At 43.3% G+C, this 20,136-nt stretch overlaps 1 protein-coding gene across 4 annotated transcripts in view; it reads right to left on the bottom strand.

The window, feature by feature from the left end:
- Window positions 1–20,136, bottom strand: part of RAPGEF5 (Rap guanine nucleotide exchange factor 5) — a 126,915-nt gene that overhangs the window by 63,784 nt on the left and 42,995 nt on the right. For all 4 annotated transcript variants that reach the window (XM_035128733.2, XM_035128734.2, XM_060280727.1 and 1 more), the window contains exon 9: window positions 19,191–19,310. In XM_035128733.2, coding sequence (XP_034984624.1) covers window positions 19,191–19,310 — 120 coding nt within the window. The remainder of the gene's footprint in view (window positions 1–19,190; window positions 19,311–20,136) is intronic.

The raw sequence follows: 20,136 nt of genomic DNA, 5'->3' as shown, positions 1-20,136 counted from the left end.
ATATTCTTGCTGTGGTTTGTCCTGGGCTAGGAAAGTTATATCTGAACCAGGCTACTAAGTCTCCAATGCTCTTCCTCCCAAGGAAACTAAACCATGTTATGTCACAAGTAGGGACATTCACAAAAGCAATCCTGATTAAATGTTTGCTTGAGCAAGATTTAGGGGAGTAGAGCCATACCCCTACTTGCTGTGAACAGGACCTTCTTCATCATCTTCGTCTCCTCCTCCTCCTCTTCCCCAAGACTCCTGAAACTTATCCATGCACAATGAGGAGGTGGCAATGGGCACTTCCCAGGGTCCTAAAAGAACATCTTCTCTTGCCATGGACTGGAACTATCCATAATTCCACTGGGGGGGGGGCTTACACTCTGAATATCATTTCCACTACAGAAAAAACCCTCCATAGAGGCATAATAAGCACCCTCATCTCTGTTGCTGCCTTCCCCCATCCTTCCCGAAGTCATTTAATGCTAAGTTTAATGCTAAGGTTAAGTGAAACTGCTGCTCCGTGACAGAGACACACACCTGTACAGCGAAAAGCCCTCATCCTACCTTTAGAAAATGCAGCCATCATGAAATATCAACATTTATCAAAAATGCCGAGACAAGAAAATCCTTTTTATCTAAAATAAATCAGAACTGCTCTGCTGCCAATATTTTCTTAAACAAAAGATCAAGGGAAATAATGCATGCACAAAACACTTCTTTTTAAATAAATAAATAAATAAATAATGCTGATGCTGTCATCTTGGTGACAACTTTATTATAAAGACGTAATTAGTAAAAAATCCTTTCAAATGGAACAAGGGGTGGGGAGGGGGATACCCTCTATACTAATTTTCAAGTACTTTACAGTGATACCTCGGGGTTAAGAACTTAATTCGTTCTGGAGGTCTGTTCTTAACCTGAAACTGTTCTTAACCTGAGGTACCACTTTAGCTAATGGGGCCTCCCGCTGCCGCCGTACAATTTCTGTTCTCATCCTGAAGCAAAGTTCTTAACCTGAAGTACTATTTCTGGGTTAGCGGAGTCTGCAACCTGAAGCACCTGTAACCCGAGGTACCACTGTATACTAAAACAATACTATTTAAGAAGAAAATACATTCAGTGTTTCTCCCACTGCCTACTGCTGCAATGTACCTATGCAATCTGGGGTTGTAACTGAGGTAAGGTGGGCAAGGAAAATCCAAGAGGGAGGGAGGATGAATTCAGATTATTTTTTAAATTACGTTCCCCAAACCAGTGGACAACAATTACCTGAAAGTAAAACAATGTTTAAGACACCTCAGGTTCACCTATTTTCACATAAGACTATACAAAAAGGCTTTATTTAAGAAAGTGAAAGTAAGGGGAATAGAAATGATCCTTTTGGCAGCAATTTAGGCAGGCCGGAAATTCCCAACCCTTGATCCAGCTATATCCATTTATTGGTTTTATATGTAAACGCATATACATGTCATAAAACTAAAGCAGGGTAGCTAGGGGACTGAGGTACAACTCATGGCCCTTCCTATGACTGACTAGGTGACCACTTTCATGCTTGTTTTCCCGCCCATCTGCAAAATGGAGACAAAAACCGATTTACGTTTTTTGCTTACTTCAACCTTACAGGGCCGTTGTAAAAAACAAAAAAACAAAAACAGTTAGATAATGCATACAAAGTGCTCTGAACACTCTAAAGTGTAAATAAAGCAATCCTGACACTGCATTGCAAGCTTTTTTGTTGCTGGATGAAGACCTTCCTATTTGCACAGGCAATTTTAAGATCGTCGATTATATTAGGGATTCTGCTCCCCACTCTCTTTCATTCAGGATTTTTATGTTGTTGATTTTAAACAGCATTTGTATGTCCTGCGAATTGCATTTTCTTCTCACTTTTATAGAATCAATCTAAGGAATGTTTCTAAAATAAATAAACAATTGTGCCTTGAGCAATTTTCCTCAAGGTGATAGGCCAGGCATCCCCAAACTGCGGCCCTCCAGAAGTTTTGGCCTACAGCTCCCATGATCCCTAGCTAACAGGACCAGTGGTCAGGGATGATGGGAATTGTAGTCCAAAACATCTGGAGAGCCTGTGATAGGCAATAAGCAGTTATTGTGTCTATTTTTCTGTGACCATTGTCGTTGGCTGGCTCTAGGCCTTCAATCTTTCCACGTCTTCTTGTGGCCTAATTATCAATGTTTGATAAAGGCTGATCAAAGGCAAGTCAGGTTCAAACTACACCAGACATAGGGAGATTCCTGGCTAAGGCTGAATCTCATAGCTCCCCCACCCCCCCACCCCTGCAATTTAGGAACAGCTATGTATTTGGAGATGGGAGAGAAACTGGATCAGGACTGTGCTTCTGGTAAAGGGGTTGCTCCATCGCCAATCCATCACAATTCTTGTTTTGTATGGCTCCCCCTGCCTCAGCTTCACACTCTTCTCTGTTGGCAGATCAGATCAGCCTCTGGTCTGTCTCCTCATACCTCTACTGCTCTTCCCGAGGCACAAAAACCACCAGGGATCCAGACCCCCAGTTATGCAATGTAATGTCACATGGCTAGGAACTGCATTATGTAAGCAGCAAGACCCAAAAATATTTAAATAGAAGTCTCATCAACTTCAAACTAACTTACGTCTACATACACGCACTTATGGTGGCACCTGAGGCACATGGGGTATGCATTAATCCTTTGAGAATTATCCACCACCTGGACTTTGCTTTGCAGGTCTGCAGGGCAATGAGTCATTTTTCATAATAAAGTGCTTAGCAAACAAGTGCATCAGCAGCTGGCCCAGGCTTAAGATAAATTCTAAAAATGAAAATAATGCTGTTGCATAAGTATCATTGCTTGCTCACAGCAATTCCAAGATCAGCCCCAGGACGTTGTCTTCCAAATGAAAAGATCTCTCCCAGAGATTATTGAAAGACTTCCAAAAATTTGAAGTCAGTTCGCCTAACATAAACACGCAATTACCAGGTGGCGCTGTGGGTTAAACCACAGAGTCTAGGGCTTGCTGATCAGAAGGTGAGCGGTTCGAATCCCTGCAACGCGGTGAGCTCCTGTTGCTCGGTCCCAGCTCCTGCCCACCTAGCAGTTCGAAAGCACAGCAGTGCAAGTAGATAAATAGGGACCGCTCCAGCGGGAAGGTAAACGGCGTTTCCGTGGGCTGCTCTGGTTCGCCAGTAGCAGCTTTGTCATGCTGGCCACATGACCCGGAAGCTGTCTGCAGACAAACGCCGGCTCCCTTGGCCTATAGAGCGAGATGAGCGCTGTAACCCCAGAGTCGGACACGACTGGACCTGATGGTCAGGGGCCCCTTTACCTTTACTTTAATAACTTCGAGGCAAGTTACAGTATGGGTACCAAGGGCCTTTCCCAATTACTTGTCTGTATCTCAATAAAAGTGCAGTCTGTTGAGTATATTTCTTCTGTTGTGAGGATATACCGGTAGCATCGTCCTAGCATTCAAACTATATTTTGTTGCTGGGAAAATATGAATTCCCCTCCCCTCAATACATGGGACATCATGCTTATGGCATCAGGAAATGTAGTGTGAAATGTGCTACTACAAACATCATCAGAACTCAAGGTGGTTCATGTGACATCATAAGCAAAAGATTATATTAAGTCTGCATTATTTTACAAACCATTTGAATATTCTAAATTCTTTGATGAATCACACATACAATCCTTTAAAGGGGGAGGCATCATCAGCATTGTTATACCAGGCATTCTCAGACCCGGCCCTCCAGCTGTTTTGGGACTACAACTCCCATCATCCCTAGCTAACAGGACCAGTGGTCAGGGATGGTGGGAATTGTAGACCCAAAACAGCTGGAGGGCCGAGTTTGGGGATGCCTGCCTTATACCACTGGCATATTTGTATGGTTTTGCACAAGGATATTTCCTGGTTTTGCTTTTTTTGGTGGTTTTCAACTGATTTTCTGTTGCTGTTTTAATGCTGGCTTTCAGTTGGTTTCCTCTTCTGAGGTTCTGTATTCTTTATACAGTCGTACCTTGGTTGTCAAACGGAACCAGTTCTGAAAGTCCATTCGACTTCCGAAAACATTCGACAACCAAGGCGCGGCTTCCGATTGGCTGCAGGAGCTTCCTGCACTCAATCGGAAGCTGTGGAAGCTGTGGAAGCTGTGTCGGACGTTTGGGTTCCAAAGAATGTTCCCAAACCGGAACACTCACTTCTGGGTTTGCGGCGTTTGGGAGCCAAAACGTCTGAGAACCAAGGCATTCAGGATCCAAGGTACAACTGTAACTGGTTTAAAACTTTGGATTGCATACTGTTATTTTTTAAAAAAACAAGTTGTGAACTACCAACAAGAGATCTTAGATACATGAGCAGTATATAAATGCAATACATCAAGAGTGGGGAGCATTTGACCATGTTGAGGACCTAAAAAAAAGAGTGGGGAGCATCTGGTCTGCAGGCCCAAACCCCGCCCACTCACCCCACAACATCATGGCATCAAAGGAACAATTAGGAGTCCAAGTGAACTCCCAATTGTTCCTTTGCTGAAGCAAGGGGCATTCTAACTGCTTATCAAGTCAATGAGCTGTGCCTTGCTCTGGGACAGGGGTCCCCAGACTTACCAGCGTTTGGGCCGGATCGCGCGGCGGGCTGGAGGACGGGGGAGCGCGCGCCTGTGCGGGCCGGCGGGCAGGGGAGTGTGTGCCCGTGCGCATGCGCACAGGCGCTTACTGGCGCGGCGGCGCGCTTCCAGGGTGGAAAAGCGCCGAAAATCCGTTGTGCGCATGCGTATGGGCCTCCCCCGACCCGGAAGTGCACCAGACATGACCTCTTCCGGGTTGGGAGAGGCCCATACGCATGCGCACAAAGGATTTTCGGCGCTTTTTTCCCGACCCGGAAGAGCGCTGCCGCGCTGTGCGCCGTAAGAGCAGGCGGCGGGCGGCGGGCGTCGTCGCGGGCCGGATTGGCAGGCCAATTGGGCCGCATCCGGCCCCCGGGCCGTAGTTTGGGGACCCCTGCTCTGGGAGGTGGCAACCACTGCTAAGATGCATCCCCCTATCATTTTAACAGTGGTTTCAGTGGGAACCACTTCCCCTTCCAGGGGTGGGGGGAGCCTTCAAACAGCCCTTCTACCTACGTCACAAGGGCCAATCCCATAAACTGCTGCAACTCAGGCTCTATTTGTAATGCTTCACTGTACATCCCTGAGCAGGAAGCAAGGAATATGTACAGAACTGCCCTGCTCTTTGAACCTCCGGTTTTATTTATTGAATAAATAAAGGAGAAAAATCAGGCCCGCACTGCTCTTTGAACCTCCTGCTTATTTCTTGAGTAAATAAAGAACGAAAACATCAGCAATACCCAGCTGAAGGAAGCATCCTTAGTATCCAGCAATACCTTAGGGCTTGGAAAACTTTTCAAAAAATACTATGACATCTTTACATGGCATTTTAAAACTATTATGGTTTTCAAAGGCTAGAGATGCATACCTTTTCTTTTCTTTTTTACTCTGGCATCTTGATTTATTTTCTCTCCAGTCAAAAGTGTACTAGATAAGCTCAAGTACTAGAGACACTCAAACCTTATACAGTGGTACCTCGGGTTACAGACGCTTCACCTTACAGACTCCGCTAACCCAGAAATAGTACCTTGGGTTAAGAACGTTGCTTCAGAGTGAGAACAGAAATTGTGCTGCGGCAGCAGGAGGCCCCATTAGCTAAAGTGGTACCTCAGGTTAAGAATGGACCTCCAGAACGAATTAAGTTCTTAACCTGAGGTACCACTGTACTCTAACTGCAGAAATAAAATCTAGACTCCTAAGTGCTGCACACAGGAAATGTTCTCTAATACTCTTAAGTGCCAAACCACTATAGCGCATCACTGAAAAGTTCTGTGAATTTTCTTTATTTTATTGTTCTAACATGTTAACGTGGCACAGGGAGGGGGTGGGTGGATTAGGAACATGGTGCATAGGCTGGAGGGTATAACTCTTTCCTTCCCTACGACAGTATGGATGAAAATCACTCGCTCTGTCTCACACTCTCTCACAGCTACCATAGTATTAGCCACAGGCAGGAAGGTCACATTACGGCAACAGGCTCCATTGTGTTGCTTTTCTATCTCCATCCAAGGCAATATCCCAACCCAGTGCAAACAGGCCAGTGTAAGCTACCTTTTGAGAGATGTTGGTGCAGAAAGGCAGGTTTAGGGTCATGGCTCAATGACAGAGGATCTGCTCTGCACACAGAAGATTCCCATGTTCAGTCCTCAGATCCTCCAGCTAAAACTGGGGGTGTCTAGGGTTGCCAGACTCAATAGAGGACAGGACTTCTGTGCCTTTAATTGCCCTGCTCTCTTTTGAGTCTGGAAACCTTAAAGAGAAACCAGCAGACCCTTTGCTTGGAAATTAAACAAAGGGTCTGCTGGTTTCTCTTTAAGCTTTCCAGGCTCAAAAGAGAGCAGGGCAATTAAAGGCACAGAAGTATTGAGTCTGGCAACCCTAGGGGTGTCCCCTGCCTGAAACCTCAGAGAGTCTCTGCTAAGCAGCACAGAAAAAATTGAGCTGGAAGGACCCACTCGTTATAAAGGCAGCTCCCTGCATACCTATGACCTATTAGAAGGTATAGGAGCAGAAGGACCACCTGAAAACCACTGTGCCTGGTAAAGGCCACTTCCCCTTATGGACCTTGATCTGCTACAATTACACGTCGGTTTTCGGCAAGGGATTGGGATCAGGGGCGTACCCAGGATCAAAATTAGGGGGGGGCAAGGGGCGGGAGGGGAGGGGCCACAGTGGGAATGTGGGCGGGGCTACGTGGCCTGCGCCTCCCAGTTCTTCCGAGGAGGCGGCCCCAGGCTCCCGCTCCCGGCACGAAGCTCCAGAGGCGTGCGGGAAGCGCAAGCTTGTGGCTGCCTCCTCCGCGCCTCCAAGCTGTTTCAAGGAGGCGGCCCCAGGATCCCGCGCCCAGCACGAAGCTCCAGAGGCGCAGGGAGCGTGAGCTTGTGCCTGCCTCCTCTGCGCCTCCCAGCGCTTTCAAGGAGGCGGCCCCAGGCTCCCGCGCCCGGCACGAAGCTCCAGAGGCGCACGGGGAGCGCGAGCTTGTGCCTGCCTCCACGCCTCGCAGCTCTTTCAAGGAGGCGGCCCCAGGCTCCCGCGCCCGGCACGAAGCTCCAGAGGTGCACAGGGAACGCAAGCTTGTGCCTGCCTCCTCCGTGCCTCGCAGCTCTTTCAAGGAGGCGGCCCCAGGCTCCCCCGCCCAGCACGAAGCTCCAGAGGCGCATGGGGAGCGCGAGCTTGTGGCTGCCTCCTCCGCGCCTCCGCCCCTCCCTAGAAGCAGGGCTGGTGGGCGGAGGCGGAGCCCAGCCCAGCGGAGTGCGAGTTCAGCGTTCCCGCCTGCCGCGCCGCGCTCTCTGGTTCCCCGCCGCGCTTGGCCTTGCCAGAGGGCGCGCCGGGGAGCTGGAGGGAGGGTGCGGCGCGGCGCGGCGGGAATGGCGAACTCGCGCTACGCCGGGCTGTGCTCCGCCTCTGCCCACCAGCCCTGCTTCTAGAGTAGGGCAGCTGCCCTAACTTGCCCCGTGGTGGGTACGCCCTTGATTGGGATTCGAGAAGTCAGTGGTGTACAGCTGGATCCTTTTCCCTGCATCCCAAGGGCTACTCCTTTAAGCTGCTGCAGCTGAAGCTCTGTTTGTACTATCACAGGGTATATCCTAAGCAGGAAGCCAGAAAAGAATTAACATCCTGCCCCACTCTCCTTGTAGGAGCATTTCATCATTTCTTAATCGGTTAAAAAAAAAATGCTCAATCATGTCCCTGTGTGATTTGGCATATCAATGAGGGCTCAATCTCTTTTGTATTTGAAGGCACCAAGGGAGATAAAAAGGTGCTTTTTCTCCTTTTGAGGCTGAGAGAAGAGTATTTCATTGCTTGAAAATTAACAATATTATACATCACACAGAAACATTCACGCAGTGGGGGGAAAGGAACATCTTATCCAGGGTTTATCAAGTGCCCCTGCCCTTTTGAGGCACACTGCTTATTTTAGACCACCGCAGTAGCTCTATGAAACAAGACAGGATTGCTCCTTATCTCAAAGCACTGCAAACACAGAGCAAAAATAAAAGTGCATTGCATTGTTCCTTAAAACACACATACACACCACCCGTAACAATCTGGCGTTTCTGCCATTCCTCTGTGAGAGAAATTATGTAGCGTGCTATTTTATACGTCAGTTCCGGGATAGTAGAATTCCAAATATTTTATCGGGTTCTCTCTAGTTACGAGGATTTGGCATTTCCTGTGTAGCAAAAGCTAAAAAGATAGAATAAAAAACTTCATTGCACAGTAATACTAAGATATATTTCATCAGTATAGTGATGCTAAATAAATCTTAACACAGAATACTCACACTTTGCCTGCTCTTTTTGTTCCAGAAGCTTTGCTATCCTTCCTATCGAACTAGATACAAACATCAATTAAAAACCCACCCATGTCAGTGGGGCTTGTGCACAAGACATTCTTGATATGCCATTTATTGAGGGCTGGACCGCTAATAATATAGTAATGGTATATTGCTATCTTACCTTTACTATTGTTGCCTCTAATAATAATGTGTTCGTTGTTTTATTTCACTAAAAAGGGGAGGGGAGCTTAAAACTAGAAAAACTGCTCTGACTAAAATAACTGAAATTGCTTTATATGTCATTCATAGTTCTATCAGTTTAAAACAGAGCACATTTCTCTCTCTCTCTCTCTCTCTCTCTTTCTCCAGGCATTGCTTTCATTATCATTATTCTGCTCAGTGGTATACAACTTCAAGAAGGGAATAAGTTATCCCAACAAGGGCAATCTGAGCATTTATGGAAGTTAGGGAATGAAAAATGCACAGCTACCATGGTAACAACTAAGTCACATGGTAGCTGCCATGAAATGCAAAGCATCGTAAGTAAACACTGGCATGTTTTGTTTAGTCCTGCAATCTCCAAGAATTCTCTTGTGTTGAACAATGCAAAGCACATACTAGTAACCATCCATTTCCCCACACACACCCCGAGGTTCTTTTAATTCTTCAAAATATATCAGTGAAAGAGAACTCTTTCCCATCATTTTGTGCATCTCAGAGGGGAAAAACTTTTTAGAACAGCTTGCAGACAGCCATCATAGCAGACCAGGAAATACATAAAATTAAAATACTGAAGTAATATTATGTCCAACGTAGGTCAGAAGGGAGTTCACATTTCTGGGTTGACCAAATATCCGTGATCCGAGAGTGAGAAGAGTCAGCTATGCATGGGGGTTTTAAAATACAGTGTGTCAAAGCATAAAAACCAGCTGTCATTCCCCACTCCCCAATCTTCAGGCATGTTTACATCTGCATAAGCCTATGTCAAAATGCCAAATGTGGCTGGAATGGGCAAAAGTGATGACAACAGCAGCAACCGGAAGCATCAGAGAGTGGCACAGCTCCTCAGTCTCCAAATACTTAAAACACAAATTTAAGTACTGCCCACTCCCATGCACAAAGCATTTGAGTTGGTTTGAAATTATGATAAAAGTAGGAGGGAAAGTACAGACTGCTTACACTTCTCTTTTATGACATATGAAGTGGTACTAGTGGATCTCACCAAAAACCTTCTGTGGTGTGTTCAGAGATCACATCTGTTGCAAAATCCACACACATCCTGCTTCACATCTTCCAGAAACAGCAGGAGGAGCATAGGTAATAAGCAACAAGTGAATCAGAAGAATTTTCCAGGGAAGGAGTATTTTAGATTACAGTGGTACCTTGGTTCTCGAACGGCTCGGACATCAAAAACCCGGAAGTAAGTGTTCCAGTTTTTGAACGCTTTTCGGAAGCCGAATGTACAACGTGGCTTCCGCTTGAGTGCAGGAACCAACTTCCAGAACAGATTACGTTCAAAAACCAAGGTACCACTGTATTTGCCTTTGTTTGTTTAGAACTTAGCTCAAGCTCCAACTCCTAAGTCTAAGCACGATAATCTTTTAAAAAAATAAACTGCACACCCTAAGGAGTTTAAATGCTTCCATTTAGAAGAAATATATATATACAGTACACACATTTGGTCTTAAAACTCACTCCATCCCAATGTAATATATTTACTAAAATGTAGCAGCATGCAACTGAAGGAAACTTATCGAAGCAGGGGCAAACAAATTAAATCCTAAAATATATACCGGGGGGGGGGGGGGGGGACAGAATGCAATGTTCTGTAAAATATGCATGCAGGCAGCTATGAGACTGTGTGACATTGGCACCATTTTCCCACGATGAAGCAGTTTTGCCCCAGCTTTCATTTCTATAAAAGCCCTTGCTCATTTAGCATTTGGTTTCTCTCCGCAACAATGCAGTGCAGCTGATGTACATTAGGCATATTGTCTATGGAAAGAAGAGGGGAGCTTGCAGTAGCAAGCACTTAACATGCACATGGTAAATTGGAGGCGAGAGACTGTAAAAGGATTGGAACCATTAAACTGTCATAAAAGCAGAAGTGACACATGCACTCTTTCCTGGCTCTGACTTGATCCAATTCTCAAAATGCTGGGCTGGCACCAGCCCCATTTATTTCAGCAGGGCTCACCTTTCCAGAGTAGATTCCCGTATTGACGTCCCTGTGTTCTCTACTGTGTCACACAGGAAATGAGTTAAGCCGCCAAAGGAGATAAATTCCCATAATGAACCATGTTTTATATCTTAATTAAGGTTTATTCCCAGGTGTGGAAAACACTCCACCTGTCTATACAAATCTGTTCCATGTGCTGGTGTATAAAATTCAAGAAGAGTTTCATCCAATAAATTATGCAGGAATGTGGCAGGCTAAAAAAAAAAAGTGAATGAAGGTTATAGCAGGATTTTTAAAAAATATATTTTTTACATTATTAGCAGCACAGTGCTGTTTATGTGTAATTATGTTGAATTTACACCAGAAATGCATTAGTTGCTTTACAGAACAGTAGAACAAAAGAAGGCAGTATTTTAATAGCCTCCTTGTTTAACATTTCTGCACAAGACTCATACTTATTTCTATAGCACTTTGATGATTAATTCAAGAGTTAGCGTCAAACAAGTGGATGATTCCAAAAGGGCTCCATAGCAGTAGATGAACTTCATGCCCAAGTCACCATTCTAATGTGCCATTGGTATATATGGGGCCACAGAACAGAGTTTTGTTTTTCAAAAGAAGAATGGAGTCATCAAGCCTGATAATCTATATTCTAGGTTAAGGGTGAGGAACCTTTTTTGGATCTTTATCAGGATTGGCCTCACTGGTCAAATGTTGATATCATAATGACCCCATGTGATTGACAGGTGGGTGTGTTACAGGATGGCAGCCTTAAAGTACCAAAAAGCCAAGGTGTTTTCCTCAGAACCACAGGTGGGCCACCAAGTGGCAACTGCTCTATAGGAGTCTTAGTATGCTGGACAGCAGCAACAGCGGCGGCATCACAACAACAACAATATATTTTTTGTACCGTGCCCATCTGACTGGGCTGTCCCAGCCACTCTGGACGACATGTTAGACTCCCCACGCTATACTGATTATTCTCCAAAAGGAACAAAACAAGGCTTTACTCTTAAACAATATAATACCATGCAAGTAGCAGAAGGGGTTCTTGGGAGCTATTTGACCTTAAGGGCCCATGGGAAATTTGCAAACCAGAGAGGCTATAATAGCCACCATACACAAACACACACACACACAGAGAGAGAGAGAGAGAGCTCAACCTATATGCCCTGTATGGACAGAGCTTTTTTTAAAAGCCCATCCCTATTTCACAAACATGATGAGAGGATGGCTGACAAGTAAGAATTGAAAACAGAAGAAAACAAAAGCCCACTGTAAGGGGTCTGTGTAAGAATCACTCACATGCATCAAACTGCATGTATCCCATATCTATGCATTAATGTGTGACAAGTGCATTTGTGACTATATTGCCACACATATGCAGGTGACAGGAAGTCTGGATTGCTGTCAGATTTCTGCAGCATGAGCACTTTGTGGGATCACAATGCCCTAGTGTGGTCACCATCAAGTAATGTGTGAAGAGGTCTTGGGCAGTGACTGGAAGAGCTGGCGGCAAGTCTCCTTCTGTGAGGAGATACATACCGTATTAATAGCAAGGTGCCAACTGGGTATGTCCTTAGCACTGCACCTCAATAGTTTTAAATCACTGATAAAAACATATAAATGAATCCAGGAATTATGACTTCCAGAGCACAATCCTATACGTGTTGACTCAGTAGTCCAGGAAAGTGGATATAGGATTGCAGACATGATTTCCAATCCTACTCCTATATTTAAAGAAAACCCTACTTGAGCTATCTTCAAGCAGAAGAAAAATGACTTGCCCAAATTCATTAAAAAATAGCTTATCTGATAGCTTATAATTCTTATGGATCATTCCCATACTAAGCAGCTCCTCCATATGAAATAAGTTATGAATAGGAGCAATTAACAAAAGCGCTCAAGCCCAGACATGTTGCCTGGTTGGCTTCACATGGTAGGAGGAGAGAAAATGTTATTTCCTTCATCAGCTGATTTCTATATAGTGGTGAAGAAAAGATGAGGAGCAAATCTCAAACCATCTGATGATAGCATGTATACCGAGTCTAATAGTTCCTTTCCCCTTTCTCTTCTGCACAATGGCAAGAAGCTTCTCAGTGAAGTCTTCTCCAATCAAATTGTAAATCAATGAAAGAGTACAATTGTCTTTGGGCTGAAATCAGAGGGTGGGGCAGGGGGGATAGGAAGAAGATCAAGCTGGAAGACCATTGCAAGCACTGCTTGCAAATGACCAAACTAGAGAGCAAGCAAGAGCATTTCTACAGCTCAGGTACCTGCATCACACATAAATACATTTTGCTGATTTTGAAGATTGCATTGTCAGTTATTCTGCAATCACTCAAGGGTATTTCAGGGACTCTGCAAGCTTTTCATCAGCCAAATCAAATATAAATTAAATTGCAGTGGTGCTGCATATGTTCCTTGCTGGCAGGAATTATACATGAGGGAATACCGAATGTGAGGAAAATAGGATGCAATGCAGTGAGTGTGCACGTATGTGCCCGGGCAGTGTGTGTGTGTGCCTGTCTGTCTGTCTGTCATCTTAGGATTTGTAGCATCAAGAACATCTATAAGATTCTCTTTGTGGATCAGCCATTGATTACGCTCTAAGTAGACCTTCCTGTGGCATTTGGACTTCAAGGACGCAGCCCAAACTTAACTCCCATGGCACTGTGCCTAGCACTGTAAGTGAAATATTAAATTTTAATGTCATAAGCAACAAAAATACTTAAGAACATTTTTATTTGTATAAAGTTCACTGAACATTGACTATGTAAACTTGAAAGCTATATTTACTAAAAGATCTTAGGATATTTACCAACCTATTTTAGGAGGATAATGAGAATGGCTGTGGGTTTTTTTTAAAGATTCAAAGTATGTGACTTAAATTTGTGCTGTGACTTTTAGATTGTAAGCCTACAGACGGGGACTGTCTTATTGATCATTGTAAACTGCTCTTTTTCTGCATAAGAGTTTCATTTTAAAATGCTTTAAATAAATTATCTCTCAACAATCAGCATGGCAGATATTTCAGTTATACACTAAACTTCCAGATTCTTTGATACATCTTCCCTTTGCATGGGAAATTCTGCTTCCATTGACCTTTTTTCTCCACATTGACTGCAAATGCCTTTGGGCTGGGGACTCCTAGACCTTCTCCAGCTGCTGTGAAAAGCTGTTCCTGGATGGCTGCTGGTGTCATAAGAGAGTTGCTAAGCCAACCTTTCTCAACCTTTGACTACAACCCTGTTGTTGGACTACAACTCCCATCAGCCCTGACCTACTAGCTAGGGATGAAGGGAGTTGTGATCCAACATCTGGAGAGCCAGGATTGAGAAAGCCTGCTCTAAGCATACACCTTTAATGAAATAATACCTGCTTTCACATTCTGCACTCTGCATACAATACGGTCCACTGGCTTATCTAAAATTGTGTCTTCTTTAACTAGCAGGCTATGAAGCTCCCCAGTTGCTAGCTTTTCACACAATAGTCTTTTATGAGGTGGCCCCCTCTCTGCAAAGCCAGCTTTGTATTTGGTCAAGCAGGTTCTGCTTCACTTAAAGCACCACATGGACATATAGAGAAGCAGGGGAAGCTCTTATCAATTTGCATTCTCAAATTAAATTAATATGTAGAGATTTCCTGACTTGTCTCCCCCTAGCTTGCCATTCCTTCCTGCATTTTGAAAGACCTAGGTGTATCTCATGGCTTTTAAGTGATTACAGAATTGCTTTCACGAGTCTCAGTTTGCACTGGTAAGTTGCGGATAAACTGCCTTATGATCACACTGTAGAAAAACTGTGGGGTGCTGCGCTGTGTTCTGATCAGTCCACTCTTTCAGTAAGACAAGAAGCTCAAATTCATCCAGGTACTCATTCATTTCAGGTCCAGCTGAATAACCATCAAGTTTCTTTGCCGTCAATAAGGATTTTTTTCCATTTTCAAGTTGTGATTACCAATTGTAAAACTTGCTTAGAATAACAGACATAGGGGTCTTAAAATTAAACTGACAGAACTGAAAAATAGAAACTCAGCTAAGTCCTAAGAATATAGAACAGCACCATCTAGTGGTTGGAGGTGCTGCTTATAGAATCATGACCATTTCTCTTCTCCACGTCTACACATACAAAGATTAGGTACAGTTTTTAGACTCATTCATTCATTTCCTCCCTAACTTCCCTCAATGCACAAAGACATAACACCTGGGACAGGGAAATCACAGAGTTATCTGAAGATTCCATTCATAGTTATACCTCTTATAAGGTACTCTCATTTACAGCCATCATTAAAACCTAGTTAATAGAGCTAACATACTTCCTATTTTTCCACCAGTGGATCTATTTGTGTCAATGTAAGGTCTCACGGGTATAGCTGAACATGTTCTAATATTCACTTCAACCCATTTGCAACAACTCTGTTATTAATACAATTAAAACAACCAGGAGAAATCTCAGTACTGAAAAATCTAAATTGACTGCTCCCCCCATGTGAATTTTGTGTCTGTTTATGGATTAAGCCTAGCCATCATTCAGTAATCTCAATGAGATAAGTATATAATACTATCATTCATCAACACATCCAGTATTCTGAACCAATATGAAGCTTTATACCAAGTGATATCATTGATCTATCTAGCTCAGTACTGCTTGCAGTGACTGGGAGCAGTTCTCCAAGGTTTTAGATGGGCTACAATCCCAGTCCTAACTCAGATATTTTTGGTACGATAGGAAGAGACACAATAAAAAGCATATTGCGCCTCTGGAAAAAAAATAAGGAAACGTAGTAGAATGAAATAAAGTAAAATAAAACCAGACCTTTTTTCCAAACTCAGTTTATATGTACAAAACTGCTGACATGCATTTCACCTCTTTTGACCTACTCACCCATATCTAATCCCATTCATCCAGCAGTCTGAGTCTGGCTTCTACTCAATTTAATGCACAACAGAACTTAAGGGAAAGTACAGGGAGGAAAAGGCATACTTCCTCTTCAGGAAAAGCCATTCAAAAACCAGCTGAGGCCAACAATTCTTAATAATCAGAGGTTCCGATGAAAGTAGAGGCACAGTTCAGGCTTTGTTTATCACATTTTGCAAAAAAGATGCAAACATTTAACAAGACCTTGGGAGCTAGAGCACAAGGAGAAAGGAGAGTGATGAAAGGGGAAGAACATTAGGGCCATGTAGGGAAGTGAGTCTAGCTGCCATTCACCTTTTCTAGCAAAGGCTATCTGTCTAGACTGGAGCAAGAGCAGAATCTACATAACTGCTGGGTCATAAGGTGCCCTTTCTTCCTCTCTGCAATAGTACAAATAGCTTGGCTCATCACAGAGGAGGCAATACAAAAAGCTCTGCAATTAAGGATGCTATATGGTGAGAAATGCCATGCAAATGCTGCATTGTGGATTGAACCAAAGGGTTCAATGCTGCCGGTTGTGGATTGAACCAAAGGGTTTTTTTAACACGTTGTATGTGTTGAATAGGCAAACCAATGTTGGGGTATATGTTCTACCAACAACTATTTAGTGCATTACCACTGTTAAACCAGGTATTTCACACTGTCCATACTTTTCTGTGTTTCATTCCCCCATCCCAATCTCTCTCTCTCTCTCTCTCCCTCTCTCTCTCTCTCTCTCTGTGTGTGTGTGTACCTACCTCATGTATCTGTAACTCAGTACAGCGCTCATGCATTCCGCGAAGTAGTCTGTAGTACACAAAAGTTTATGCCTTTTGTTATGGTTGTAGTCAACAAAGTTCTACTCAGAGCAGATCCACTGAAATTAATGAATTTAAGTCAATTATGCCCATTAACATTGCTGGGTCTCCTCTGAGTAGGACTAGCATTGAATAGCACCATCTAGTCTTTAAGGTGCTGTAAAACTCCGTTTTAATTAACAAAAAAAGTGGCTGCAGTCAATAACCTGCTTTGTGCCAAACATTCTTTCATTCTGTGCCAAGGAAGATCAAATTCTAGTCAGTCTTAATCATGCAAATTGCTGGATTGCATCCATCCATATGCTTATATACATTTTTTCTGCTTCCAAAACTTTTTGATGTGTTTCCACTGGTCTTGTCTGCTTAATATGTTGTTTTAAGGTGCCCCTTATGCATTAGTAGCTAATATTTACCATGCCAGAACAAGCTCTAGCCTGCAGTAGTTCTCTCCAGCATGCCAACCATTACCACCTGGGGGTGCATTTAGATAACATATTCACCACATGAACAGAAATGATAAAACCATTATATGGAGACATCAGTGCCTCAAGTTTTTTTATGTCTATAGGATGCGTACAAAGCAACAGAGATCAAAGGTAAGAGCCTTAATGACTGCAAGCTACCTCTCCTTATCAAGATATAATCTATTATTGCCGTAGGAAAGAGAAGACTATAGGAAACGGGGGGATGCTGCAAGAGCCAATCTCCCAATAACGAGAAACAATGGCCTAGCCCTTGTTTTCTGAACCTTCACCACATCACAATAAACAGTCACCATGCTTACAGGAAGGTCCAGCTGAGGACAATGTGGAATTTTCAGAATGTGCAGACACCCAGAATGCAGGGCAGCCCTACGTTTTATACCAAGTAGGCAGCAAAACATGGAACCTGTGAGCCACACTATGCCTTATCGCAAGGGGTTGGGGAGGCCAAAACTTGATGCCCCCAGATAGCCCTCATGCTCCCTTCCTAAAGGCAGCTAGGCAAGGTGCCTGGTTTTGGAAAGCAGGTGCAAGGGCTCTGGCAGGGATCCAGAGCCCTCCCACATTCTTCTCAAGGCTGGGAAAGCATTAACTAGGCTTTGGGAATGAGGAGGGAGGATTCTAGAACCCTGTTAAACCCCTCATGCCTCCCATCCCAAAGCCCAGAATCTCACTTATGCAACTTTGGGAAGGGCTGGGGAGTGGGGGGGCATCAAATGTTGCCAAGGGCCACCAAAAAAGCTTTGGCCCTCAGGCTGTACATTGGATCACCCTAATTTAGAGGATGAAAGAAAGAGGACTCACAAATGTCCCTTATGCACCTTGAAAGTGTGCTAAAACCATGGCAACCTCAACCATCAGAATTTCTCTGAAATTTTCTCTCTTCTCTGATAATTTTCAAGTGCAGTTTACGGTACTGTTGAACAAATTACAGTGGTGCTCTCAAATAAGGTTTAATTTCCTTTGTATGTTTGGGGAAAGCAAAAACAAAAAGCCCACCCCATTTTGGCATGTTATTTTTCTAGCTTGCCCCAAGGATTCTGAAAGATCAGGTTGTGTTTTAAGAAAATATTGGTGATCTTCACATACACGCACATACACACACACACTGCTACAACCTTTTTGTTTTTGTTTCTGGGCGGTTCTAAACTAGCATGCAGCTAGGAAAAATATTTTCTAATCAACAAACAAAATATCATAGAGAGGACAAAACAAATTATCCAATAAAGCACGTGGGGCTTTTATTTAATGTCTACCATCTGTAGAACTACTTTAGGACAAAATTTGTTTCTACTCATTTCTTCACCTAGGTCTTGAGGAAAGGGAGGTATTGCTAACTGGCTTTGAGGACTGTTCTAATTCTGTTTTTTAATTTGTATTTAATGTAACGTGCTCTTCTTTTAAATTTTGCATATTAGGTTGTCTTTTAAAGTTGCAAACTTCCTTGAGACTGACATGGATTGAAAAATATACTTGCTTAAAAATAGATGAATAACCAAACAAACAAAAAAATTCCCCCAAGTAGCCTCTAAACCATATCTATTTTTAAAAAGAAGAAGAAAGAAAGTACACAACTGCCCTTTGGGACAACTCAGAAGCTGCAGCTGGTTCAGAATACCATGGCTTGTTCCCATAATAAATCCTGGGAGGCGATATATGCATCAACCTGGTTTTGCCGCAACTGCACAGGCTGCCTTGTCAGCTTCTGGGCCCAATTCAAGGTGTTGGTGCATATTTGCAAAGCCCTACATGGCTGGCCATCAATATACCTGCCAGATTGCCTTTCCCTGTACAAAGCCAACTGTGATACCGCAACCAGGCCCTCCTACGTGTATACCTGTGCTATAGGAAGTAAAATTTACTAGGCGCAAGGCCTTTTCCACAGTTGCACCTGAAGCCTTGGACTTACCTCCTCCCAGGGAGATCAAACCCATTCTCCCTACACAGCATTGCGGAAGGGGTGTAAATCCCACTGGATGACTCTTGCCAGCTGATTCAAAGGCTAATTTAATTTGACTGCTTGATTTATTTATTTTTGGCCAGATTCTATCGCTTACAGTCTTGGTTTATGTTTGGTCACAGTGTTAAATTTCTACGTAAACCAGGTCAAATGAAAAAGCAATATAATCATTTAAAATATTTATAAAGTAAAAACGGATCAATTTGAATGCATTTAACGCGTTTCTTAATATCTCAGATTCTACTGAAGGAATGTTATTTGAACAACAACAAAATTTCATCAGAACTGTTGGTTTACACAAATATCTCCTCAGGAGAGTGCAAACTTTTCCTAAAGGGAATTTCTTTCTTATTTGACATGCATAGACTTGCACTCAAATTAAATTCCATTGATTCCATTGGGAACTAGTCATGACTCACTTTGCAGAACTGTAAACAGTGAGCTTACTCTTCTGAAAAACCAAAAACTGAAAAAATGTCCTACCTGATTTGTCTTCTCTTGCTCTTTTTTATCTGTCTGTAGAAGGTTTTCTCTTGCCAGTTTCTGGACGAGTTCGAGTCTCCCAATATCCTCTCGTTCATGAAGCTTGCACATAACTCCTGCCTTGAGAGTTGGAGGGAAAGCAAAGAGATACTTAAATCCACAATCCCAGGACATGATACTCCAGACTTCGAACTTTAAAAGAAGAACATATTCCACATCAAGCTTCCTCTCAACTCTGCAGTTTTGAGCAGAGCAGAATTATAATGTTCTCCCTTGGGCAAAAAGGCTCCCAAAGTTATTTTTCCTTCTTTTTGTGCTATATACCGTAGTGTCTGCTTAGCAAAATGAAGACAGCATGAACTAAATCAGCTGCTATTATGTGTGCAGCTGATATGCTAACAGTGCGTTTGTTCCCGTCAACCTATTTCCTGTTACATAAGAGAACCAAAGCAAGAGGTTAGAAATCCATGGGAAAGTTAGCCAAGAACAGCCCTGGAAAAGGATGGAGAGCAGGAGAGTCATCCCTAAAAATAACAGCACAATCTTCTATTTCTCACACTCCACCCTTCTCTTCATGGCTAAAATACAACCACTGAAATAAGTCGAGAGCAAATGATAGCAGAGAAAACAAATTATTGTGTGCTTCAGACACACAGAACTGGAAAAAGGTATAAAAGTGAGTGCTTTGCTTCGTGGCCATAACAACTACCATGGGAACCACGATAGCATTTTGTGTTGTTGTTGTTTGTATTTAGTGGTGTATGTGCATCTATTCTATGCCTACTTGTGTTACTGCAAATGGAAACAGAAGTCTGGAATATACAACTAATTTTCATGTTCACCCCAACAAGTTAGAGACATCCCCTCAAGTATCAGCATACCATCCTGATAGTGTTTATCTGTATTGTCCAGGGTTCAACAAGCCACAAACCAGTCAAGAGAAGAG

The sequence above is a fragment of the Zootoca vivipara genome, chromosome 12 (genome assembly GCF_963506605.1).
Source record: "Zootoca vivipara chromosome 12, rZooViv1.1, whole genome shotgun sequence".
NCBI lineage: Eukaryota > Metazoa > Chordata > Lepidosauria > Squamata > Lacertidae > Zootoca > Zootoca vivipara.
The sequence above is the reverse complement of the archived record's forward strand: the minus strand, read 5'-3'. Positions and strand labels throughout refer to the sequence as shown.